We start from the raw sequence: 24,690 nt of genomic DNA, 5'->3' as shown, positions 1-24,690 counted from the left end.
GCGCAAATTTGTTTTTCAAAAATGTTAATATAGATTGTACACATACTTTTTTCTTCATCGATTGAGTAATATATGTCCGTTTTAAAAAATTTGAATCATAGCATATGCAGAAAAAAATTGAATTTTTTATTAAGTATATATATTTTATAATAGTTCAAAATAATATAAATATAAGATCATATAAAAGTGAAATGAGAATCATATATTTATGTTTTAATTAGGTAGAGAGGTTTTAGGAAATTAGTTCAAATTTGTTATATTAGCATTACAAAATCATATTTGATTTCTATATCTATAAAAAATTTAGAGAATGTGCCATAAATAAAGAGTTTAGGTATAGTAATTAGTTGAGAAAATATATATATTTTTAGATTTTATTGATTAATTTTCGTTTTTTAATTTTGTCAAAAATAAGGAAAAATCCGATTGAAGATTTCCGGATCAAAATTAAATAAAATTTGACCCGATTAGGAACCCAAAAAGTGTTGCAAAAATGTATAGTAATAAGTGTTGCAAAAGAGGTAACTATAGAACGTGATGGTGGTAGGTTTACCAGATCCCATACCCTCGTTTTAATGGCGGAGATAACAAGGGAAAGAGACTACTCCAAATCAAAGCACTGATTTTTTTGCAACAATCCCCATTTTATTTTCCCTTTATATTACTATTCTTAAGCTTAATTTGATTCTTTTCTCCTTCCTTTTTCATTTGGGTTACGAGCCATGGATACCGAGTTTCTCCGAACCCTAGATCGCCAAATTCTTTTAGGTGTCTTCATCGCTTTCGTCGCCGCCGGTGCTGGTGCTGCTTATTTTCTTACATCCTCCAAGAAACGCAGAGGTTCGATCTCAATTTCAAATCTTTTCTATTCACAAATGAAGATTGATTTCAAATCGTTAAATTTTGGATAGGTTTAGGCTAAAGTCTGTGTTTGGGATGTTGGGTTAGTCTACAGAAATTGAAAAATTGAGCCTTTTTGGTCTTTATGTGTGTGGGTTACTTATTTCAATTGATCTACTTGAAGATTTGAGTAAACCTAGTGATTTTTGTTGGTTTATAGTGTGCTTGGATCCAGAGAATTTCAAGGAGTTCAAGCTTGTTAAGAAAAATCAACTTAGTCACAATGTGGCCAAGTTCATTTTTGAACTCCCAACTTCTACCTCTGTGTTGGGTCTTCCCATTGGACAACACATCAGTTGCAGGTTTGGTCCTCGTAGTTATTATCATCCTCTCTGTGTGTTTGTTCATAATTTCTGAACTTTTAGATCAAAATTCAAACTCCTGCCAGCTCCTGTGAAATGGCTGTGAACATGCATAATTGTAGACTTTAGGTTGGTTTTTGTGTTGAGATTCATTTAGAGAGTTTCCATGGATGTGTTGTTGTGATGTGTATGGTGACTTTCTCTATAGGGGAAAGGATGGTCAAGGAGAGGATGTTATTAAGCCATACACCCCGACTACCTTAGACTCAGACGTTGGACGTTTCGAACTTGTCATTAAGGTATATGCTTAAGAACACTTCTCACTTGACTTAGTATTTGAATTCCGGTGTTCCTTCTCCCTAATTCAATCGAAAAATGCTGCCAAATAGATGTATCCGCAAGGAAGGATGTCTCATCATTTCAGGGAGATGCGTGTTGGAGACTATCTTGCCGTTAAGGGACCAAAGGTACCTTTAATTTAGATGTTTTGCTTACTTGATCTTCAATCAATATTGTTGTTTTATACTTTTCTTGAATCTTAAACTTTTTTTTTTTTTATTACCTTTTACTTGTCAGGGTAGGTTCAAGTATCAACCAGGTCAGTTTAGGGCATTTGGAATGCTTGCTGGAGGTTCAGGCATCACTCCTATGTTCCAAGTATGTCTGATACATTTGCGTTTAATATCGTTTTTGAAGCCAATGTATATATTTAAAGCGCATTTTATTTTGCATTTGTGAAGGTCGCTAGAGCAATTCTAGAAAACCCAACAGACAAGACAAAGGTGCATCTCATTTACGCCAATGTCACATACGAAGACATTCTCTTAAAGGTAAAACGCGTTTCACCTACTGATTCTTAAGAGTCGAGAACAAGTATTGCGTTTTCATAGACTATTTTCAAACACTAAATGTTATTTGAATCAATACTTATTATTTTCCAGGAAGAATTGGAGGGTCTTACCGCCAATTACCCAGATCAATTCAAAATCTACTATGTTTTGAATCAGGTCAGCCACGAAATCCAAAATTGTTTTTGCATTATTGTAGTGTAAATACGTAAAAAGAAACTCTTTCTGATACCTTTTGTTCTTGGTGTTTTGGTTTACCTTCTGTGACAATAATCAGCCTCCGGAAATATGGGATGGTGGTGTTGGATTTGTATCAAAGGAAATGATTCAGACTCATTGCCCTGCACCGGCATCTGATATTCAGGTAAACCCTCCTCTGTTCTTGATGTTGAACATAACTAACTGATCATCAAAATCTCTAAATTTTATCTCGAAAACATAATCTTATAATCGATGAGTGAAACAAAACCGCAAAATATCTTTCTATGTTTCAAAGCAAAGCCAATAACACTGCAAGAGAATGGAACATTGATAAACAAGTCATTTTTAGCGAGTAGCATATGGTTTTAGATGGTGTTTCGATCTTAGTATGGTTCATGTTCAAATTGCAGATCCTAAGATGCGGGCCACCGCCGATGAACAAGGCCATGGCTGCAAACCTTGAAGCTCTGGGATACTCTCTGGAGATGCAATTCCAGTTCTGATCTGAATCTCTTCTTTTGATTGCTCGAAAACGGAACTCATAATAAGTTGGTTACAATCCCACATATCAGAGTTGTGTCTTAACTGAGTTAGAGTTGTATTTTCTGTTGCGTTAGCCCACTTGAAAGTTTCCATTGATTGGTTTACGAATTGGTTAGACATTTTGGTTTACGTATACCGGTTTGGTGCAAATATTTGATGCTGGATAGTGGATAGTGAGTGGCGACATACTGACATGACCTACCCTATGTGTTTTGGTATGTTGCCATCAATTTTTGGCTACTAGCTTATACGTGAATCATCATCAATCCACTTTTTAAAAGCAAAGCTAAAAAGATGATTGAAAATATATATTATTGGTAGATTGATTAACAAATTTATAATTTTCTAAGACGGCTTTTGTTAAGCCGGCTTGCTCTTTTCCAAAACTTTTCTTTTTTCTGAATCATATAATGCTTTATGATGTTTTTAGTTATTATTTATATGAATTTGGTAGTATCAATATTTTACATGAGGATATAAAATAGAGAAAACAAAACTTTTACTTCTGCATCTGTATAAAGTGCTTTCCTTGACCTTCATATTCGAATTAGTGACGTTGTGAAATATGAAATACTAGTCAAAACTGAAAAAAAAAAATGTGAAAAATGTAAATAATGAAAAAAGTTAACGAAGAAATAGTGAAAATAATGATCAAAAAACAAAAAAATGTTTTTATAATGATCGTTCAAAACTATGAGACCGTAGATTGATTCCGTCCTTCAACTATATCACATGTTACTAACCGGAAAAATTGTCAGTTCTGTTACTTTCAAAATGTGCATCACATGATAACATTGGATAAGATTCAAGATTATTAATTCGAAGATATTTTACTATTGTTTCCTCGGATTTTTTGTTAAGCAGTTCGAAAATGAGACAAAATAAATTCAACTGATCATTTACAATTTTTTTTTTTCTTGTTCAATTTCCGCCTTTAAGATGGAGACGTTTTTTTGACTAAAGAAACAAAAAAGTTACTTTAGTATTTTATATTTGGATAAAAAAAATGTATTGTTAAATGGGAGACTCACAAAAATGCCCATTTTTCAATACCCCTTTTCAAAAATGCCCCTTTGGATGTCCATTTTTAAAAATACCCCTTTTATGTACAAAATGACTAAATTACCCTTCTTTTAATAAAAGATATCATAAATATATAAGGAAATATAACAAAATTAGGTCCACAAAATACAAAATATTTTTTGGCGGGAAAAGTGATCCCCCAATTTTTCCCGCCAAAACACTTGTAAAAATTTGTAAAACCTTTAAAATACCTTGTAAAATTTTCCCGTAAAATTTTTTCCCGCCAAAAATTTTTTTTTGCGGGAAAAGTGATTCCGCAAATTTTTTGGCGTTAAATTTTTGGCGGGAAAATTTTTGGCGGGAAAAATTTACAAGATATTTTAAAGGGTTTTTACAGGGTATTTATAAGGTTTTACAATGTATTTTACAAGTTATAAGGTTTTACAAGTTTTTTATAAGGTTTTACAAGTTATAAATATCTTATAAAACCTTATAAGTACCTTGTAAAACCTTTTAAAATACATTGTAAACCCTTACAAAACACTTGTAAATACTCCGTAAAACCTTTAAAATACCTTGTAAATTTTTCCCGCCAAAAAAATTTCGGCAAAAAAATTCCGGAATCACTTTTCCCGCAAAAGAATTTTTTGGCGGGAAAAATTTTTACGGGAAAATTTTACAAGGTATTTTAAAGGTTTTTACAAGTGTTTTGGCGGGAAAATTGCAGGATCACTTTTCCCGCCAAAAAATATTTTGTATTTTGTGGACCTAATTTTGTTTCAAATAAGGGTAAAATGGTCATTAAAAATTAAAAGATGGCAAACTTAAAAATGGACTCTCAAAAGGGGTATTTTTGAAAAAGGGTACTAAAAAAGGGGCATTTTTAACTATTTCTCTTGTTAAATTCAGTTTTGAAGTATTGAAGAACGTTACCAATTAAATTATTGATAGTCTTGGTGAACGTTACCAATTAATTAAATTATTGATAGTATTGGTGAACGATGCAGAAGAGAGTTTGAGTGGTTTCAATAACGCCAGGGTCCAAAATGAACGAAACGATGAATTCATGACTCATAGTACACTTAATTTTCTTGGTTAATGAGTCGAATCATCGAATGATCTTCTGACACGTACTTTTTTCCTTTTTCACATTTGTACACTTGTTGAATTGCAACACGCAATTGCCTTTACCGCCCACATGCCACATCGCGACAATCTAGCGGAATCTTTTTGTTTTTGGTCTTTTATGGTCAATCATCAAATATCTCATAAATATACAAAAGTTAAAAGTTATTTTCTAACCATAAATAGTGACTGTAATACCCAAACTTACTAACTTAAACACATCTACTAAAACTTCCAAATTTGTTTTGGTAGACAATAGTGTCAGTGTAATCGGTTCTGTTCTTGTAGAAATGATTAAAAAGACAATAATGTTTTGGGTTATTTTGGTAATCTAGTTTTCAGAAAATCAAACTAGTTTTGAGTATATAATGGCTATTTACGTTAAGTGTGTATTGTACAAGTCATCTTCCACTTCAACAAACAAAATCCAAAAACAATTTGTTTTTTTTCTGTCAAGCAAGAAACGTTTCGAATAATAACATAATTAAATAAGTCCTTGTGTTTATGTGAAAACGTCACTGATCCAATGGTTAATTAATGGATTAGTATCTCTACTAGAGCTAATCACTAATCAAGACGAAGAGAACAAAACAAAAAAATTGCCACACAACAACTGCATAATATTATAAAAGTTAGAAACATGGATATTTTTCGAGTCTTCATTGGTCAAGCAATAAATATTAAAAAAGACTGTTCATATGAGATAAAAATGGAAAATGAATGGACATGCTCTTCGTGGAAAGAGACGTGGAAATTTTCCATGAGTTTCTTTTGTCTTCTTTCTTACTTTTTCGAATATTTACTTTTTTTTTCCATTCTCAAATCTTTTTAATAATATTGTGGAAAAAAACACACATCATTGAATAAAGACAACAAGATTGAATTAAGACATTGTGTGACTAATAATGTCTTCTAACCCCAAATGAAACCTTCTTCCTTAAGGTTCTTCTCTTCTTCTTTATATATCTCTTTCACCTCTCACTTTCACTCTCTCCATCTCCAAGTAACACAATAAGAAAACAGAGCAAAAAACAGAGAGAGATTACGATGTTTTTCTCTAAGGATCTTCCTTCACCTACTTCAGTTTTCACAGCTTACGCATCAATGGCGGGTTACATGATGATGATACGATCAATGGCTCACGAGCTAATCCCAGCTCCGATCCAAGATTTCATCTACAGGACTCTCCGGTCTCTCTTCTTCCGTGCTTCTTCCTCTACTTTGACTCTAACCATCGACGACGACAACATGGGCATGAACAACGAGATCTACCGAGCTGCTCAGACTTATCTCTCCACCAAGATCAGTCCTGACGCCGTCAGGCTCAGAATCAGTAAAGGCCATAAGGACAAACATGTCAATCTGTATCTCAGCGACGGAGAAATCGTCAACGATGTGTACGAAGATGTCCAGCTAGTATGGAGGTTTGTTACAGACGGTGGAGACAAGAAAAGCGGTGGCGGAGGAGTAGGAGGAAGAGGAGGAGGAGGAGGAAGAAGAGGCGGTATGGACGATGACGGCAGAAGCGAGTATTTCGAGCTGAGTTTCGACAAGAAGCATAAAGATTTGATCTTGAGCTCATACGTTCCTTACATCGAGAGTAAAGCTAAAGAGATTAGAGATGAGAGGAGAATCTTGATGCTGCATTCTCTCAACAGTCTTAGATGGGAATCAGTTATTCTTGAACATCCTTCCACCTTTGAGACAATGGCTATGGAAGATGACCTTAAGCGTGACGTCATCGAGGATCTTGATCGGTTCATAAGAAGGAAAGAGTTTTACAAGAGAGTAGGGAAAGCTTGGAAGAGGGGTTACTTGCTGTACGGACCACCGGGTACCGGGAAGTCAAGTCTGGTTGCAGCCATGGCTAATTACCTCAAGTTTGATGTTTATGATCTTCAGCTAGCTAGTGTGATGCGTGACTCAGATCTAAGGAGGCTCTTACTCGCGACACGTAACCGGTCGATTCTTGTCATAGAAGATATCGATTGTGCAGTGGATTTGCCAAACAGAGTGGAGCAGCCTGTTGAAGGCAAGAACCGTGGCGAGTCTCAGGTTAGATTTCTCCTCTAATTGGTTTTGGTTTAGGATTGGCCATTTTAACCAAAATTACCAAATCGAACCAAACCAAAATCCGTACGAACTAAATTTGTTTTGTAGACCAATAGTACAAATTTGGTCACACCAGATTGAATCTGATTAGTCTAGAGAAATTTATTATACTTAAAATGGTTTTTTTTTTTTTTCTGTGAAAATGTGTGTTTAGGGACCATTGACGTTATCGGGGCTGCTGAATTTCATAGACGGGTTATGGTCAAGCTGTGGAGACGAGCGGATTATAATATTCACAACAAACCATAAAGATAGGCTTGACCCGGCATTGCTTAGACCAGGACGTATGGATATGCACATTTACATGGGACATTGCTCTTTTCAAGGATTCAAGACTTTAGCTTCTAACTATTTGGGTTTGAGCGATGCCGCAATGCCACACCGTCTCTATCCGGAGATTGAGCGTTTGATTGACGGGGAAGTAATGACCCCTGCACAAGTAGCAGAGGAGCTGATGAAGAGCGAGGATGCTGACGTGGCGCTTGAGGGTTTGGTGAATGCTTTAGAGAAAATGAGGTTAAAATCTGAGGAATCGAATCCGGTGATGATGAAGAAGAAGGAGAGTAGATTGGAGATGGAGGAGATAAGATTAAGGAGTGATACTGAGGGTTCTCCGAGGAAGAACAGCAAAAGATTTAAGAAACTTGTTCTGTTTTGGACCTAATCGTGTGTTATTATGATCCATTAGTTCAAATAAGATTTATGAGGAAACAAAAGTAGACGTAAGAGGCTAATTACAACTCTAAAGTTAAAAAGTTTGGCAATCTCTGAGATGATTTAAGTTGAGTGCTTTTTAAAGAAATTTCTTTTATGTTTATTTTGTAGGGTTGTGAACCATTGTAAGACCCATTAAGAAATATGAAACTTTATTTATCTTTAAAGTAAGAAACTATTGAGATAGACTTTGGAGGTACATTACCAAGAATGTTATACACATTATTACTCTTTCTATATAAAGGAAGAAAGCATAGAGTGGGGAGTCTTGTTACAGAGACTTTGAGAAGAGCAAATCTTTTAAGTTTTATTATCTTAATTTATTTATGTGGTAATGAATATTCTAAACCTGCGTAATAATAGCTTGATGCGTACTTTGTGTAATTAGGCTAATGGGCTGGCCTTTTGTGGCCCAAACGATGAAAAAAAAGAAAATTATCTCTCAACACAATTCTCTATATAATAAACTCAATTTACCAAAAGAGAGACCAAACCCTAAAGTCAAAAACGATGGTGTTCTCTAAAGATCTCCCTTCTCCTGCAACAATGTTCTCTACCTATGCATCACTAGCGGGATACATCATGATGGCCAAGCCAATGATTGATACGATAATTCCACAACCGGTACAGAACTTCGTTTTCTCTTACATCAAGTCTTTAGTCGGCTCTCGTTCATCGACTCTAACGCTTGTCATCAATGACCTGAACGGGACTGATAGAACCGGGATAAGGAGGAAAAACGAGCTCTATTCTTCGGCTCAAGCTTATCTATCAAGCAAGATAAACCCCGATGCATCAAAGCTAAGGATGACTAGAGACCCTAAAAATAAGAACGTCAACTTATATCTTAGCAAAGGAGAGGTTGTCTTCGATGTCTACAAAGGAATTGAGCTCAAGTGGCGGTATTTATCTGGCAGCAAAAAGGCAACCACGGTTATAGATGGAGAAGAAGAAGAAGATATCGTCAATTGGGAATGCTTCGAGCTAAGCTTCGACAAGAAACACAGAGACTTGGTCGTGAACTCCTATGTACCTTACGTGGAGAGGAAAGCAAAGGTGATCCAGGAAAAGAGGAGAATCATCAAGATGCACTCCTACTCGAGCTCTTACTATCGCTGGGATTCTGTTAACTTCGAGCACCCTTCGACATTCCACACAATGGCTATGACGCCTAAGCTCAAGCAATCTGTGATGGAAGATCTTGATCGGTTCATCAAAAGAAAAGATTACTACAAGAGAGTTGGAAAAGCTTGGAAGAGGGGTTACTTGTTGTACGGGCCACCAGGGACCGGGAAGTCTAGTCTAGTGGCAGCTATGGCTAACTACCTCAAGTTTGATATCTATGATCTCCAGCTAGCAAGCGTGCAAGGGGACGCCGATCTGAGGAGGTTGCTTCTCGCCACAAATAACAGCTCGATTCTTCTTGTAGAAGATATAGATTGTTCCGTGGATTTGCCTACAAGGTTGCAACCTGCAACCAAGACATCTGGTGCTCCCAAGGTTTGGTCTTCACAATGGTTTAATGTTAAATAATTTGTTTTGTATGAATAGGGATCCTAAACAAGTTTTGTATGAATAGGAATCAACACCATTGACATTATCAGGACTCTTAAACTGCATTGATGGGTTATGGTCTAGTTGCGGAGATGAACGCATAGTAATATTCACGACTAATAACAAGGACATGCTCGATCCAGCATTGCTCAGACCAGGCCGTATGGATATGCACATTTACTTGGGACATTGCAGTTTTGAGGGATTTAAAACATTGGCATCTAACTACTTAGGCCTGCCGAGCGACAATGATGACCCTCACCGTCTCTATCCGGATATAAAGCATTTGATTGACGGACAAGTGTTGACTCCGGCTCAAGTCGCCGAGGAACTAATGAAAAATGAAGATGCTGATATGGCGCTTGAGGGTTTGGTTAATGTTCTCAAAAGGAAGAGGTCAGAGTCGGAGAAGTGTGATGATGAATCTAATAAGAAGATGAAGATGCTCGTAGAGGGAGAGAAGAGAATATCCAACACTGAGGAGACCTGAACATACAATCCATGTTTTCACTTGAGAGAATCTTACAAATTAAATGGGGGTTTATTTGGTACTTCACATCGTTTTTCTAGTTCTGGTTTTTGGATTCTAGTTTGGGTTTCTATTTCACATCGTTTTTCTATTCATATTTAAGGTCATGCTTAAATTTGTAGTTTTTCAATTACAGTACTATAAGTAAGATTTGTTTTGATAGTTGTGATAACTAATAATCTAATATATTATAAACAGAATTTGGCTATTAACTTAGTCATAGATTTACAACTGCCTAATAATTTGATGCCCACCCTATGAACATATATCCATACCAATATTAATTAATTTATTAAGTAATTTATTGATAGAGATTATTCTTTCTTCTATCCCAAAAAAGGATTTAAAAAAAAAACGTAACTAGAAAAGAAAAATCTGTATAGTTGGAAAAAATTAGAAGGAGAACTATATCCGGCCCAATACAATTCTCTATATAAACAAAATTTAATGAAACCAAAAGCCTCAGACGCAACAACATTGAAAAGGTGACACCAAACCCTAATCTCAAAAACGTTTAATTCTCTATATAAACAAAATTTATAGTTTAAGCAAAAGCCTCAGACGACGCAGCAACATTGAAAAGGAGAGACCAAACCCTTATCTCAAAAACGATGGTGTTCTCTAGAGATATCGCTTCTCCTGCATCAATGTTCTCTACTTACGCATCAATGATGGGATACATCATGATAATCAAACCAATGATTAACACAATGATTCCACGTCCAGTTCAAAACTTCGTCGTCTCTTATCTCAAGTCCTTCGTTGGCTCTCGTTCATCGACTCTCACGCTTACCATCAATCAATTTACCTCGATGTATTCTTACGAAGAGCTTTACGAAGCTGCTCAGGCTTATCTCTCCACCAAGATAAGTCCAAATTCGGTCAGACTAAATATGGCTAGAGACCCTACGGAGAAGAAAGTCAAGTTACATCTTTGTAATGGAGAGGTTGTCTCCGATGTCTTCAATGGCGTTAAGCTGGAGTGGAGGTTTTTTACTAACGACAAGAAGAATACTATGGCTAATGATGTTGGTGGGCAAAGCTATCAGGGAAACCATCGTGGGGAATATTTCGAGCTGAGCTTCGACAAGAAACACAGAGACTTGGTCGTGAATTCCTATATACCCTACGTGGAGAGCAAGGCAAAGGTAGTCAACAGCACAAGCAGGATCCTCAAGATGCATTCCTACTCGCACATGTGTCAAACATGGCAATCCGTGAACTTCGAGCACCCTTCAACATTCAACACGATGGCCATGACCGATGATCTCAAGCGTTCTGTGATAGAAGATCTTGACAAGTTTGTCCGAAGAAAAGATTTTTACAAAAGAGTTGGAAAAGCTTGGAAGAGGGGTTACTTGCTATACGGTCCACCAGGGACCAGGAAGACTAGTTTGGTGGGAGCTATGTCTAACTACCTCAAATTCGATATCTATGATCTCCAGCTCGCAAGCGTTCAGGGAGACGCCGATCTAAGAAGATTACTTCTCGGCATTAAGAACAGTTCGATTCTTGTTGTAGAAGATATAGACTGCTCGGTGGATTTGCCTACAAGGTTGCAACCTGCAACCAAAACGACCAAAAAGACCAAAATGCTAGGTGCTTCCCAGGTTTGGTCTTCACGATGGTTTTAGTTTGAGTCTTATAATATTCTTTTTCTGGCAAACAATACATGAGTCCATCTTAAACATTTTATATGTGAATAGGTATCAACACCATTGACGTTATCAGGACTTTTAAATTGCATTGATGGGTTATGGTCAAGTTGTGGAAACGAACGCATAATAATATTCACGACTAACAACAAGGAGAAGCTCGATCCAGCATTGCTCAGACCAGGCCGTATGGATATGCATATTTACATGGGACATTGTAGTTTTGAGGGATTTAAGACATTAGCGTCTAACTATTTAGGCCTGTCTGACGAAAATGATGACACTCACCCTCTCTATCCGGATATAAAGCATTTGATTGATGGGCACGTGTTGACTCCAGCTCAAGTCGCTGAGGAACTAATGAAGGATGAAGATGCTGATGCGGCTCTTGAGGGTTTGGTTAAGGTTCTGATGTGTTGCGTTTTTAACGGTTTCGAGTCTTGGTTTAGTCCATGTTTTGAGTCATCTATCGTGTCAAAGTCCGTCTTTTGCGTCTTTTCGGTTATGTCTTGAGTCCTTTGCAGGCTATAGGTGCTCGAGCTGGATTCGGAGCATCTTGTGCATGATTGAGCCTATTCGGAGCTAAAACAATGGAGAAACGGTACAAGAGATCACCAGGAGCTGGGGATCGATATCCAAGGCGTGGATCGATCGATCCCAATTGTGACGATGAAGCCAAAAGTTCCAGTAGCTCGAGATCGATCGATCCCAGGAGGGGATCGATCGATCCAACCCTCATCCGTCCAAGACCAATTGATTCAGCATATCTGGATCGATCGATCCACCCATGGGATCGATCGATCCGAGCCTCGACGTCCCGAGACGGTTTTCCTAAACCGGGTTTTGTCTTCCATTTTTCTGTACTTGGGTATAAAAACCCGAGAGACCTAATTTTCTTGGGCACGTTTTCTTTCTGCAATTTTCCTGAGACTTTTCTCTTGTAAGCAACCTTGGGATTCTAGAGATTCATCCTCTTTGACAATTTGGAGAAGATTTCTAAACCCTATTTCTTATTTTCATTGCAATTCAATTATGCTTTCTTCATCTCTTTGTGTTGTTTTCTTTGCCATGAGTGAGTAGTTTCTCAATTGGGTTTTAGGGTTCTAATTAGGAGATTCAATGGATTAATGGATTGATTGTTATTAGGAATTTCATTCTTTAGGTTCTTTGATTCACATGTTCTTAATGCTAGAATAGGATTGATCACCCTGTTGTAGAGTCTAGGTTTTTCTATGCATCAAAAGTGTTCGATAGAATGCCTGAAAGAATGTGAATTGAGAAATGTATTTCTAGCCAACGAAAGTTGACGTTAGGACGCATTGTGAACTTAATGAACTTGTTTGGTAATGCGAATTTGACTAGGAAATTGCATGCGAAAGTTTAGTAATCGAATAGTCAAATTTAGTGATTAATGTCTTGAAAGAGAATTGGTTTAAATGTGTTCATGTTCGAGAACGGTTCTTAATTACTGAATTCCTGGTTTCATGTTTCCATTATTCGTTGATCTCTTAAATACCCTAACGCCCAATGTCTTTAAATCTTGAAGTTAAATCGTCTATTTTAATTGCATTTTTATTTACAATTCCGAAAACCCAAAACAAAACAATCTTTTAGTTTTAGCTAAGAACAAGTCTCGGAAATCCTTAGAGTATCTTTGGTCCTTGTGGATCGACCTCGAATATACTACCTAGCGGTTAAGTGTATTGAGTAATTACTCGAGCAATCAGGTTCTCAAGAGGAAGAGGTCAGAGCCAGAGAAGTGTGATGATGAATCTAAGATGAAAAAAATTAAAGAGGGAGAGAAGATAATAGCCGACGTTGATGAGACATTGAGGGAAACAGCGTTGACTCCGGCTCAAGTTGCGGACGAGGAGGAACTAATTGATAGTGACTGGCTCTCGAGATCGAGGTTGACATTGGTTCCGTCATCAGGATTCCCAGTGTTATATAGAGGAAGAGGAAGAAGAGGTCAGGGGTTTAGTACTGGAAGAGGTCAGGGTTTTAGAGGAATGCGGTGATTGAAAAACGGTCTGGTTACGGTCCGAAATATGGTAACGGTTAGCTTTTGATCATGCCTATAAAGAGGTAGAGGAAGGGAATCACTCGGTATTGAGGAGACCTGATGAAGTTAGTTTTGCACATGAGATTTTTGAATTATCTAATTTTCTATACGGTTTTTTAAGCCATACATGGCGACAAGACAAAATTACCATGACGTAACTTTCTTCAAAATTTTAATTTATTCTTAGGGCTTGATTGGTTCTCCCGCTAGCACCCTCCTAGCGGTTGCTAGCGGTCGGTTGCGGTTGCTAGCGGTTGGTACCAATCATAGAAACCGCTCCGTACCGCTTCAAACCGCTCTGTACCGCTTCAAACCGCTTGAAATCGCTGAATTTCAAAAGCTCCTTCCCGCAAGCGTTTGCGGTTGCGGGCGGTAGCGGTTGGATTTAAAGAAAAAAAAAAAAAATCAAACGTTTACTTTTAATTATTATAAAATATATTAATCTTATATATATCTTTCATCTTTGTATCACGTTCTCATCAGAAATCCGAATCAATATTCTAAAACCTTATTTTCTCAATGTCTTCCACTCAAACTGATGAAAATCAAGAACCAAACGTAAGTATCATATATCCTTTTATTCATTCATCACCTCGTGTGTAACTATTTGAATATTTTTCATGGCATCATTTTTTCTTTTCATTAGGTATTGTTTTGCTTTTTGATTGAATATATGTTTCGATTTGTTTTCTCGAATAGAAAATCACTTGCTTTTTGATTGAATTCAACGTTATTTACAGTTTATCCCATTACTTGATGCAATTTTTGGTATTAACCCAGCATAAAGTACTATCTTATTACAAAATTTCTTTATTTTTGAATAATTATTTAGTACTTTATTTATGGTTTTAATTATTAAGTATGTTCAATTTTTCTAATATTATCATAATATTATATTGGTGTTTTTATTTCTTTTTTTTTGTAATATTTTTTATTTTGTGGTCATTTTTTTATTTAATTGCTACCGTACCCGCTGGTTTACCAGTCATAAAACTCCCGCAAACGCATCCATTTTCAAACGCTAAACCAGTCGTTCAAAACGCTTGGTAACGCTTGAAACCGCAACCGCCCGCTTCCGCAAACTCCCGCAACCGCAACCGTAACCGCTGCGTTTAAACCAGTCAGGTCTTTAGTATATGATATTATTATAAGGGATTATCAACAGACGGAATTTGGTTAGGTGTATAAAAGAAAACGATGTTTGTGGAATGGGAGAAATGCCAATTAAATGATGAACTTTTTCATTACGTCGTTTTTAATCCCCAACTTTGCCTGAAACGATTTAAATGCTAAACTTTCTTTGACTTTCCATTTAAATGCCAAACTTTGTTTGACTTTACCATTTAAGACCCGACGTTAAGTCGATTAACGGAACAATTAAACGCTGATTAAATACTGTTAACAGCTCCTCTTAAATTAAAACGATGCCGTTTTAATACACATAAACGACGTCGATTTTGAATTTACAAAACTCCAATCAAACTCATTTGCCCTAAATCGAAAAATCTCCAAACACATAACCCTAGAAATCGAAAACTTCAAATTTCTTTCATTCTCTTCTGGGATTTACTCATTCTCTTTTGGATTCATTCTTGTGATTCTCTCAACTTGTTATAATGAGTTCAAGTTCTATAACATCGAACGTTGTCGGAGTCCGTGGTGTGCCGTCGAAGTGTAATCAAACGTTATGAATTATTAACTTTGCAAACCATACTTTATATAATAAAATTACTCATTATCATGAAGAAAGCTTTTATTTTTTTCAAGGAAATCTTAATTTTATTAAAACAATAAAATGTTTTGCAGAAGACCGAAGAGAATAGAAGAAATACAAAAACATGCGGAGTGTTTTAACAGAGATTATTACATATGTGCTTTGAGATGCTATATCTTAATGGTTCTTTTTTGTAAGAGTTTTGAGTTATATATATATAATCTTTTGTGGTTGCAGAAAAAGCAGATAATCACACCTCATCTAATATAGCATTAGCCTGGTTTCATGTCTATAATAGAAATAAATCATTAAGAGTTGAAAATACAAACATTTAAGGATTTCAAAAGTTCTTTTAGCGTTGTATTTCATGAAAGTGTGAATGAATCAAAAAAATCAATATCGACGTTTAAGATATTGAAAGAAAAGAGAGAATAAGACATTGAAGCAAATGTGAAACATTTAACAGGGAATGCATATACTTAAAACACAAATCCATACTACATATACTTAAAACACAAATCCAGACATACTACAAATCATTCAAATCTTCTTGTGTCAGGAAGACAGGTCCTAGATAAATTTGCTCCAACCTTGGAAAGGAGTCTAGCCATCATGGCTAGAGCAGATTCAATAATGTTGTGCAATATACGATCGGAATCATACTTGAAAAGGGACCAAGGATGATGGCTTTCAAAAATTATGGAGACCCTATATGTATCTTCATCATGTAAATCAAGAAGTGTCATTGGACTGAAACAATAGTGCATAAGAAGGTTCCTGCGCCAACCCAAAACCTTCATGTATACCCTCAAAAGAATTAAATCAAGCGGAGAGACAACTTGTACAAGAGCATCATCAAGGACATCATCAACAATCTGGATTTGCTAATTGAAGAAATAGGGGTTACTAATGATTTACATTTGAATGTATTATTCACATTTTAGATATTTCTGAACTAAAAGTTAGAGGAGTAAATACCTGGTCTAAGCTCTGAAAACGAGAGATATACTCAGTCGGAGGCATCTCCATTTGTTGTCGCCAAGCCATCAGACCTTCACACATCGCTGGATAATGCACAGGGAAGGTGCATTGGTGGCAAATGGTCTCCCCACATGGACAGGTGGTGTGATGCCGTTCAAACCAATCAGCCTAAGATTCAGTGAGTTCAATTGCATAAAACATGCCACAACCATCTCGAGGACAATTGAGAAACTCCTTGGCAGAGGTGTAAGAACGAGTGACAACTGCTTGATAATCTTCTCATGAATTAGAAGACAATAACAAGGGTGTAAAACCATGCAACCTTCCTTACCACGTGTCAAGGTAAGGGAACCCACCAATTCAAATACTCATCGCTGGAATAAGATGAGACTTATCCATCCTTCCACTTTCGGTTAGTTCAATGCATGGCAAAGAACAACAAAAAAACCTTCTCGACGACATGCATGAAACTTCTTGGCAGAGCAGTACAACTAATGCTATTATTCAAAGTTTGTAGAGTGTGTACTATAATTGTGCAAAACATGTCTTGATGCTGTTTTAGGGTATTTATCAATAAAATATCTTTATTTTTATTTTATTTTAATTACTAAAGGAAGAGAAAACAAAAATAGTGTCACATTCAAAGTAAAATGTACACAAGTGTGCTACAACATGGAATGTATTTGGTAAAATCACCGATTTCTCGATCATTTCGACATGTTTTTTCAAAGAATTTTGACTAGTTCTTGGTTCCAAGTTGTCTCCAAACCCGAGAAGACCGACAACAAAGAATATGTAGTTAGTTTTTTTGGTGGTCTCTGGTAGATATTTGAACATTGTGTTGATCCAAAACGATGAAGAAACCAATAATCCGTGTATGAAAAAAAAATCTATAAAACATTACGCATTGTCAAAATAATGGCTAGAACAAAATAAATATAGTAGTGTCTGATTCAATCAACCACTAGTATTATATCAAAAGATAATAATGAAAAATGTTGGCAAGAAATAATGAACTTATGTTATATTGTAAAATATTCACACTCATTGATGATGGAGAGAGTGAAAGTAAGAGGTGAAGTAGATATATACATTAAAACCTCTATAAATTAATAATGATTATAAAATTTTCTTTTCTTAAATCGAACAAATCTACAAGTTAACAAAATTTGATAAAATAATAAAACAATATTTGTTTAAAATTTTATGTAAATATATTATCCTATTATTATTATCATAAATTAATATATATATATTTCAAAAAATTTGGTATATTTAAATGATATAATATACTAATATATGATTTTAGAGTTTTTGTTTTTTTTTTTATAAAAAAAGTTCATTTGAGCTTGTCTCTAACTCTTAAGTTTAATTTTATAAAAATTGATATGTTATTAATTTTAATCTAAAAGTTTGTTACAATTGTCAAAAAAAATTATGACTTTCGATTTTGAGATATTTAGTAGTATTGTTAAACAAAACCTCAAAAGTGAGAATTTAAAGAATTTCTTTATAGTTATGTATTTATTTCCATTATATTATCATGAAAAAAGCTTGTAATTATTTCAAAGAAATCTTAATTTTATAAAACTTATTCTCTTAAACATTTTATGATTTATGTCTTCAATCTACAAAAAAATGTAATTAAAATTACAGTAGTATTTTGACACGCATGTGATCTTATCAATTATAAAATAAGATGTACATGACATTGGTATTAAAAAAAATCCAAATTTAATTAATAACATATCTTATTATATAGGGGTTGTCAACTAGTGGGGACACAAAAAAAATATGGAATTTCGTTTTTCTTTGAGATATATCATATATGACTTCATATTTACATTACCAAAAATATTATTCAAGATAAATGTTTAGCTCCTCTCCACATATGTATTAACAACAACCTCTTCTACTTCGAGTGCCTTTGGTACAGTTGGTGCGTTTCAGATCATCAACAATGTTTTCTCTTAGAAATCTTCCTTCCCTTGCACCATTTGTCTCAGCCTACGCATCATTGACGGGATACATCATGATGATCAAACCATTTATTGAGATGACAATTCCACCTCCGTTACAAAACTACATCATCTCTTATCTCAATTCTTTCTTGCACTCTAGTCCATCGACTCTCACGCTCATCATCGACGACCAGATCAAGAATGGGATGAACAACGAGCTCTATGGGGCTGCTCAGGTTTATATCTCCACCAAGATCAACTGCAACGCGGCAAGGCTTAGGATCTTTAGAGACCGCAGTGAGAAAAACGTCAATTTACACCTCAGCGTAGGAGAGGTTGTCTCGGATGTCTACCAAGGCATTGAGCTCAAGTGGCGTTTTTGTGTTGAAAGCAAGAAGACCAATATGGTTCATGATTTTGGGGAACATTTTAAGCTAAACTCCGATCGGGAGTATTTCGAGCTTAGCTTTGAAAACAAACACAGAGACTTGGTCTTGAATTCTTATATACCTTACGTGGAAAGCAAGGCAAAGGTGATAAACAACGAGAGGAAAATCCTCAAGATGTACTCCTACTGTAACATGTATCTAAAATGGCAATCCGTGAACCTCGAGCACCCGTCAACATTTAATACCATGGCTATGAACGACGATCTAAAGCGTTCTGTAATTGATGATCTTGACCGGTTCATCAGAAGGAAAGATTTTTACAAAAGAGTTGGGAAACCTTGGAAAAGGGGTTACTTGCTGTACGGTCCACCTGGGACTGGGAAGACTAGCCTAGTTGCGGCCATTTCTAACTACCTTAAGTTTGATATCTATGATCTCCAGCTTGCAAGCGTGAGGGAGGACGCTGATCTAAGGAGATTACTTCTCGGTACTAGGAACAGCTCCATTCTTTTGGTAGAAGATATAGACTGCGCCGTGGATTTGCATACACGGTTGCAACCAAAGACTCAAGATGATACTAAGGTTTGGTCTTTATTTTCATTAAAAAACTAAGATTAATTTTTAGACTATCTCTCGAAATGCTTGCAACCAATACGTGGATCCTATGTGAATAGGGATCAGAAATGTTGACGTTATCAGGGCTCTTAAATTGCATAGATGGGTTATGGTCGAGCTGTGGAGACGAACGCATTGTAATCTTCACCACAAACCACAAGGAGAAGCTTGATCCGGCATTGCTTAGGCCAGGTCGTATGGATATGCATATTCACATGGGACATTGTTGTTTTGATGTATTCAAGACTTTGGCGTCTAATTACTTGGGCTTGTCCCACGACGACCCTCACCATCTTTACCCGGAAATTGAGCGTTTGATTAAAGGAGAAGTGTTGACTCCAGCTCAAGTTGCAGAGGAGCTAATGAAAAATGAGGATCCTGATGTGGCGCTCGAGGGGTTGGTTAAGGTTCTCCAACGGAAGAGGTCAGAGTTGGAGAAACTGGAAGAGGAGACTTGAGGCCATGTTTGTTTATTTATCATCGTATATTCACTTCAGATTTTTTAAGCTTCAAAGAATTGATATATGCAATTTAGTTGTTTTCCGGAGAATTAAAATTCAACTGCATAAAATTGTGAGTTTGGATTTATGTAAACATTAAAAACACATATTTATTTATAATAAGTAAATTAAAGGAGACATTTATTTCTTAGAGTAATTTATATTCATTTTCATTTTCGATATGGGACATTTTAACATGTACTTACTCCGTTTCACAAAAATGAGGATCCTGATGTGGCGCTCGAGGGGTTGGTTACGGTTCTCCAACGGAAGAGGTCAGAGTTGGAGAAACTGGAAGAGGAGACTTGAGGCCATGTTTGTTTATTTATCATCGTATATTCACTTCAGATTTTTTAAGCTTCAAAGAATTGATATATGCAATTTAGTTGTTTTCCGGAGAATTAAAATTCAACTGCATAAAATTGTGAGTTTGGATTTATGTAAACATTACAAACACATATTTATTTATAATAAGTAAATGGGGATGTGCCTTTAGTCAAGTGGTTAAGTCTATTTGACTCCGCCTTCCCCACCGGAGTTCGACTCCAGTAAGTCGCGTTACCCCGCGTAGTAGGGATTGGCTATGGATTGGGTCTTGTCGATCTAAAGATGTCAAAAAAAAAAAAAAAAAGTAAATTAAAGGAGACATTTATTTCTTAGAATAATGAATTTATATTCATTTTCGATATGGGACATTTTAACATGTATATATTTATGTGTGATTTTATTATTGGTGAAAACTGAAAGAATGTGGATAGACTATCTTAATATAATTTAAGAAGAGTTGAAATTCAATTACAAAACATTCAATCAAACCATAATTTTATAGATTACAAAAAATACAACGCAGATAAATAAATAAATAAAATAAAGAATACAATAAAAATACTGCAGAACAAATCTTTCTTTGTGACTGTGATTTATGAACTGAAAGTCTGAAACGTATCCTTTCAAAGTTCTTTTTATTGTCTTCATATATCTGTTCACAGCTCATCTTTGTAGATATTTTCAACGAATTTTGAAGATATTGGTTCCTTCAAAAATTCTTTGAACCATTTTGCTGATTCCTTTTCGTGACGAGTCAAATTATTTTTGTAGTCGATGTAATACAGCCCGTATCTCGTTTCATAACCATCTTGCCATTCGAAATTGTCTAGCAATGACCATGCAAAGTATCCTGTCACATTTACTTTATCCACACTGCAACAAGAAAATTAAATTAAATCATTTATCAAAAATTGAAATTGTTACAAGAAATCTATTTAAAAAAAAAAAATCATAATTCATAAATCAACTCACCAAATTGCCTCATTTAGACTTAAAAGATGCCTCTGGTGGTAATATTTTCTATTGTAGTCAGCCAGTGCATTGGGAAGCTTATCATTAGCTCCCAAACTCTCTCCATATCCTGAAGCAATTAGTATTTGTTAATTTAAAAGTCACTCATTTTTTTGTTTTATAATTTCTTAAATCCTAGTAGTGGTTTCATACTTGTATAGTATTGAAAATGTGTTTTTTTGTTGTTCATTTTTTATTACCATTCTCTGCGATGATAATTTCTGGATCACCGTATTTATCCTTAACATATTTCAGAAGTTCCCGTAATCCATTTGCATAAACGGCGAGTGAAGCAGTTAAAGGCTGCAAAAAAACATTATGGAGTAAATTATATTTTCCTGAAACTTAGCAAGCGTTGATTTCCATAAATAAAAGTGTGGCCTCAAAAATTAATTTAAAAAATATGACATTCTATGAAATGGAATAGCCTAATTCTATATATCTAAAATTTGAAATCTAAGAGCCATTTTGTATACCTTGCTACCGATGTTGTATCCTAGTATATTCTTGGCTGAAAAAACAAAAAAAGAAAAATAGTGAGAATTAAGAAAATGCATATTGAGAGATGATTGATTCTTGATATTGGAACTCAAGTTTATAATGAATATCCGTTTTAATTGGTAGAAAAACTTACGATCCCACTTAACAAGAGAGTCAGATTCCCAAGTTGGTCTTGAAGGATCAATGAGTCCATTGTAAGCAGCGAAGGTGGCAGTATAATAATTGATCCCAACAAAATCATATGACATCTTCAGTTTCTGCTTTTGATCCTCTGTGAATTTAGGCAACCGATCTCCGACTTGATCCTTCATTATCTGTGGATAATCACCATATGTGGTTGGATTCATGTGCCTACATATATATATACGAAAAACATTTATAAAATTTAACTTATGACTCCACACCATAAGTTTAAGCAACATCTTGTATATCGTAATTTACCATCCCAACATGAACTCTAGGGCTCGTTCAACAGAAACATTGGCATGTGGACTAGACTCAAGAGCGTGGGGCTCGAACCAAGAAGGACTATGCGCAATCCCGATCTTCCCACCTTTGCACTACACATAGGGGATTAATATTTTGTTAGGAGTGATATCAGAATAGCATTCAATGTATTTCTAGACTTCATCTAGTATAATATCATATCACGGCCTAAACTTAAGAGTCCGGAACAGCTATATGAATATTAGAGCGGTAAAAAGAGCACGGGTCCATTATCAGTAAATATAAACATTACAGTATATACCTTTGCGCATTTTCTAAACTCATGAACGGCTTCGGCATGAGCTAAAAGTAGATTGTGGCTGACTATGTAAAGCTCGTGCCCTGAACTCCCTCCAAGACAAGTCTTGTTGACATATTGCGAGCAACGTCCCGGCGCTTTCTTCCCTATGTCGTAACCGGCTCTGCTATACACCCACGGCTCGTTGAACGTGATCCACTTCTTCACTTTGTGGCCATACTCGTTGAACGTGAAGTTGGCAAACTCAACAAAATCATCTCTACATGCGCATGCATGTATATGTGTATAATTAGGTTAAGTTATAACTTGTATGATTTTACTTCTCGGATTTGAAACTAAAGAGATAACTTACATTACACGTTCGCTTAGAAAACCGCCGTATTCATCTTCTAGGTCTTGAGGAATGTCCCAATGGAAGACCGTTGCTAGTGGAGTTATACCTGAATATACATTATGCAATCATATGAATAAATTAATCTCATATTCTCATATATTATATATTTTCAAGAAATAATTATCAAGAAAAAAAGTCAAAGTCATTACCATTTGCAAGAAGCTCGTCTATAAGATCGTGGTAAAACTTGACACCCACCTTGCTAACGCCCTTATCCTTTCTTCCATCTGATGATTTGTAAGAAATATTAACGAATATATATAATTAATAATTAAATATAGCTTTAACAAAACAAAAAATGTTTAAATGTATAGATGAATGGACGTCTATACTTACGAGGAAATATTCGGGGCCATGAAAAAGAGAATCTGAAACCGTCCATGTTTAGTTTCTTCAATAACTGAATATCTTCCTGTACCATATAAGAAATTTGTTTTAGATTATCCGTGTGTTTATGTGTAATATTGCTGCAACTATAAAGCTTGTAGCCTATGAAAGTTATGTATTCATACGTACCTTGTAACGATGGTAGAAATCAACTGCTACATCGGCATTATCATTGTTTGTCCTCTCTAAAAATATCGTTAAAAATGTGTTTAATATATGTAAAAGGAAACAGTACTCTAAAAATGAAATATGATTATAAATATATAAATAGGATTACTTACCAGGTTGTTTAAGGGTATAGTAATCCCACATACTTGGACCCCTGCATCCTTCGTGGACCGCACCTTCATACTACAACATGAATTATATACGTCAATTTTGATTGATCAACATATGAAGTTTAGTTTTTGGTTGATATTAGAAAAAAAGTTAGCATACATAGCATGAGAAATTTATATACTAGCTAACACTTAATGCGGCAGAAGCAGCATATGAAGTTGTAGATCAATACTTAATGGGTATATGCATTATAGATCACTAAATTTTTTTTTTACAATACCTGAAATGCGGCAGAAGCAGCTCCAAAAATAAAACCTTGAGGGAAAATATCCCGATTAAAAGATGTGGATGTGGAAGAACATATTGGTCCGTTCGTAGATGCGAAAACAGAGTTTACAATAGAAAGCAGTAAAACTAAAACCGAAATCACAAATTTTGCAGTAGTCATTGCTTAAGTGGAAACCATGTAGGAATTGTTGTTAGAGTATTTAATTAAGTTGAGAGAGCCATCAATGCTCTTTTATATACGGTTTATAATTTGAAAGAGTACGTAGCGAATTTGAGGTCACATTCTTATATAATTTTGACATTTCGTTGGTGTCAATTGTTCGGTAATTATATGGAAATGTTCTCAAACTGTGTACGGGGGGACTTGATGTTCAAGAAATGCATACATTCCACAAAAAAAGTCAATATTGAGATTTTCTTGACCAAGTTGAAAAATTACTGTTATGGTTGCAGCATTTTTATATTTCGTGCAAGTCAAATTACAACAAAATATTAAGTTTTTTTATCCAAAATAAAATGAAAACACAGCATTGACGTAGATAAAAAAATTCTATGAATATTTTTTCATTGCTTCTCAAAATGTAGAATCCTATACTAATATTTGGGAAGTACATCCTAAGAGTCATAACTTAGATTTTGTAAAAAATTACAATATATGCCATTAGAGATCTTTAATTATAATCATTTTATTCCATTTCACTAATATATATTAACGGGTCAAACTGATTTAAAGATATTAAAAGATTTTGTTTATATAATACATAATTAATATAATTCGAGAATGTTATAGACTAATCAATTCGAAAATGTAACACAATTAGTAAAAATCCTATACTAATATACTAATATATTATTCGGAAATGTTACTGAAAATGTTATTCAAAATGTTATATAGTAATCCATTATTCGAACATGTTATAAAAAAATGTTATTGAAAATGTTAACGAAAATGATATATCATTGAAAACATTTTATATCAATCCAATTTATAAAAAATGTTATTTTGAATTATAATACTCATATAGTTCGA

The 24,690-nt window shown here is 35.1% G+C and overlaps 6 protein-coding genes across 7 annotated transcripts; 5 read left to right on the top strand and 1 right to left on the bottom strand.

Annotated features, from left to right (window-relative positions):
- The first annotated feature begins 507 nt into the window (after window positions 1-507).
- Window positions 508-2,988, top strand: LOC9309919 (NADH--cytochrome b5 reductase 1). Its single transcript, XM_002873806.2, has 9 exons — window positions 508-840; window positions 1,061-1,202; window positions 1,411-1,501; window positions 1,592-1,669; window positions 1,779-1,859; window positions 1,943-2,032; window positions 2,144-2,209; window positions 2,328-2,414; window positions 2,662-2,988. The coding sequence occupies exons 1-9, from the start codon at window positions 723-725 to the stop codon at window positions 2,752-2,754; spliced, it is 846 nt and encodes a 281-aa protein (XP_002873852.1). The 5' UTR covers window positions 508-722; the 3' UTR covers window positions 2,755-2,988.
- A 2,884-nt stretch (window positions 2,989-5,872) lies between these two features.
- On the top strand, window positions 5,873-7,931 carry LOC110227569 (AAA-ATPase At5g17760). The gene is made up of 2 exons (XM_021022123.1): window positions 5,873-6,997; window positions 7,209-7,931. Exons 1-2 carry the CDS (start codon window positions 5,990-5,992, stop codon window positions 7,716-7,718), a joined length of 1,518 nt encoding a protein of 505 aa, XP_020877782.1. The 5' UTR covers window positions 5,873-5,989; the 3' UTR covers window positions 7,719-7,931.
- An 84-nt stretch (window positions 7,932-8,015) lies between these two features.
- Window positions 8,016-10,198, top strand: LOC110227570 (AAA-ATPase At5g17750). Its single transcript, XM_021022126.1, has 2 exons — window positions 8,016-9,268; window positions 9,348-10,198. The coding sequence occupies exons 1-2, from the start codon at window positions 8,279-8,281 to the stop codon at window positions 9,810-9,812; spliced, it is 1,455 nt and encodes a 484-aa protein (XP_020877785.1). The 5' UTR covers window positions 8,016-8,278; the 3' UTR covers window positions 9,813-10,198.
- Window positions 10,199-10,318: 120 nt separating this feature from the next.
- On the top strand, window positions 10,319-13,723 carry LOC110227568 (AAA-ATPase At5g17740-like). Of its 2 annotated transcripts, XM_021022121.1 has the most exons (3): window positions 10,319-11,461; window positions 11,558-11,911; window positions 13,234-13,723. In XM_021022121.1, the coding sequence occupies exons 1-3, from the start codon at window positions 10,463-10,465 to the stop codon at window positions 13,522-13,524; spliced, it is 1,644 nt and encodes a 547-aa protein (XP_020877780.1). In that variant the 5' UTR covers window positions 10,319-10,462; the 3' UTR covers window positions 13,525-13,723. The 2 variants fall into 2 exon arrangements, with proteins under 2 accessions (XP_020877780.1, XP_020877781.1); XM_021022122.1 differs by lacking the exon at window positions 13,234-13,723 and having other exon boundaries at window positions 10,319-11,450; window positions 11,558-11,691.
- Window positions 13,724-17,887: 4,164 nt separating this feature from the next.
- LOC9307850 (AAA-ATPase At5g17730) lies at window positions 17,888-19,820 on the top strand. The gene is made up of 2 exons (XM_021022128.1): window positions 17,888-19,195; window positions 19,288-19,820. Exons 1-2 carry the CDS (start codon window positions 18,224-18,226, stop codon window positions 19,684-19,686), a joined length of 1,371 nt encoding a protein of 456 aa, XP_020877787.1. The 5' UTR covers window positions 17,888-18,223; the 3' UTR covers window positions 19,687-19,820.
- A 698-nt stretch (window positions 19,821-20,518) lies between these two features.
- LOC9309917 (beta-glucosidase 23) lies at window positions 20,519-24,113 on the bottom strand. Its single transcript, XM_002871734.2, has 13 exons — window positions 23,653-24,113; window positions 23,375-23,444; window positions 23,223-23,278; window positions 23,043-23,118; window positions 22,856-22,933; window positions 22,665-22,752; window positions 22,316-22,571; window positions 22,009-22,127; window positions 21,701-21,918; window positions 21,543-21,577; window positions 21,267-21,369; window positions 21,028-21,136; window positions 20,519-20,928 (listed from the first exon to the last, which is right to left on the bottom strand). The coding sequence occupies exons 1-13, from the start codon at window positions 23,818-23,820 to the stop codon at window positions 20,712-20,714; spliced, it is 1,593 nt and encodes a 530-aa protein (XP_002871780.1). The 5' UTR covers window positions 23,821-24,113; the 3' UTR covers window positions 20,519-20,711.
- Between the last annotated feature and the right edge of the window lie 577 nt (window positions 24,114-24,690).

The sequence above is a fragment of the Arabidopsis lyrata genome (assembly GCF_000004255.2).
Source record: "Arabidopsis lyrata subsp. lyrata unplaced genomic scaffold ARALYscaffold_6, whole genome shotgun sequence".
NCBI classification, from domain to species: Eukaryota; Viridiplantae; Streptophyta; class Magnoliopsida; order Brassicales; family Brassicaceae; genus Arabidopsis; species Arabidopsis lyrata.
Note: the sequence above shows the minus strand (reverse complement) of the source record. Positions and strands in the feature narration are given on the sequence as shown.

Coding starts and splice junctions, on each gene's coding strand:
- LOC9307850 (XM_021022128.1), top strand. CDS start 18,224: ATGTTTTCTCTTAGAAATCTTCCTTCCCTTGCACCATTTGTCTCAGCC. Junction 19,196..19,287: donor AGACTCAAGATGATACTAAG/GTTTGGTCTTTA, acceptor CTATGTGAATAG/GGATCAGAAATGTTGACGTT.
- LOC110227569 (XM_021022123.1), top strand. CDS start 5,990: ATGTTTTTCTCTAAGGATCTTCCTTCACCTACTTCAGTTTTCACAGCT. Junction 6,998..7,208: donor AGAACCGTGGCGAGTCTCAG/GTTAGATTTCTC, acceptor ATGTGTGTTTAG/GGACCATTGACGTTATCGGG.
- LOC9309917 (XM_002871734.2), bottom strand. CDS start 23,820: ATGACTACTGCAAAATTTGTGATTTCGGTTTTAGTTTTACTGCTTTCT. Junction 23,445..23,652: donor CTGCTTCTGCCGCATTTCAG/GTATTGTAAAAA, acceptor TTCATGTTGTAG/TATGAAGGTGCGGTCCACGA. Junction 21,137..21,266: donor AATTATCATCGCAGAGAATG/GTAATAAAAAAT, acceptor TAATTGCTTCAG/GATATGGAGAGAGTTTGGGA.
- LOC110227568 (XM_021022121.1), top strand. CDS start 10,463: ATGGTGTTCTCTAGAGATATCGCTTCTCCTGCATCAATGTTCTCTACT. Junction 11,462..11,557: donor AAATGCTAGGTGCTTCCCAG/GTTTGGTCTTCA, acceptor ATATGTGAATAG/GTATCAACACCATTGACGTT. Junction 11,912..13,233: donor CTCTTGAGGGTTTGGTTAAG/GTTCTGATGTGT, acceptor TCGAGCAATCAG/GTTCTCAAGAGGAAGAGGTC.
- LOC110227570 (XM_021022126.1), top strand. CDS start 8,279: ATGGTGTTCTCTAAAGATCTCCCTTCTCCTGCAACAATGTTCTCTACC. Junction 9,269..9,347: donor AGACATCTGGTGCTCCCAAG/GTTTGGTCTTCA, acceptor TTGTATGAATAG/GAATCAACACCATTGACATT.
- LOC9309919 (XM_002873806.2), top strand. CDS start 723: ATGGATACCGAGTTTCTCCGAACCCTAGATCGCCAAATTCTTTTAGGT. Junction 1,203..1,410: donor GGACAACACATCAGTTGCAG/GTTTGGTCCTCG, acceptor CTTTCTCTATAG/GGGAAAGGATGGTCAAGGAG. Junction 2,033..2,143: donor ACGAAGACATTCTCTTAAAG/GTAAAACGCGTT, acceptor ATTATTTTCCAG/GAAGAATTGGAGGGTCTTAC.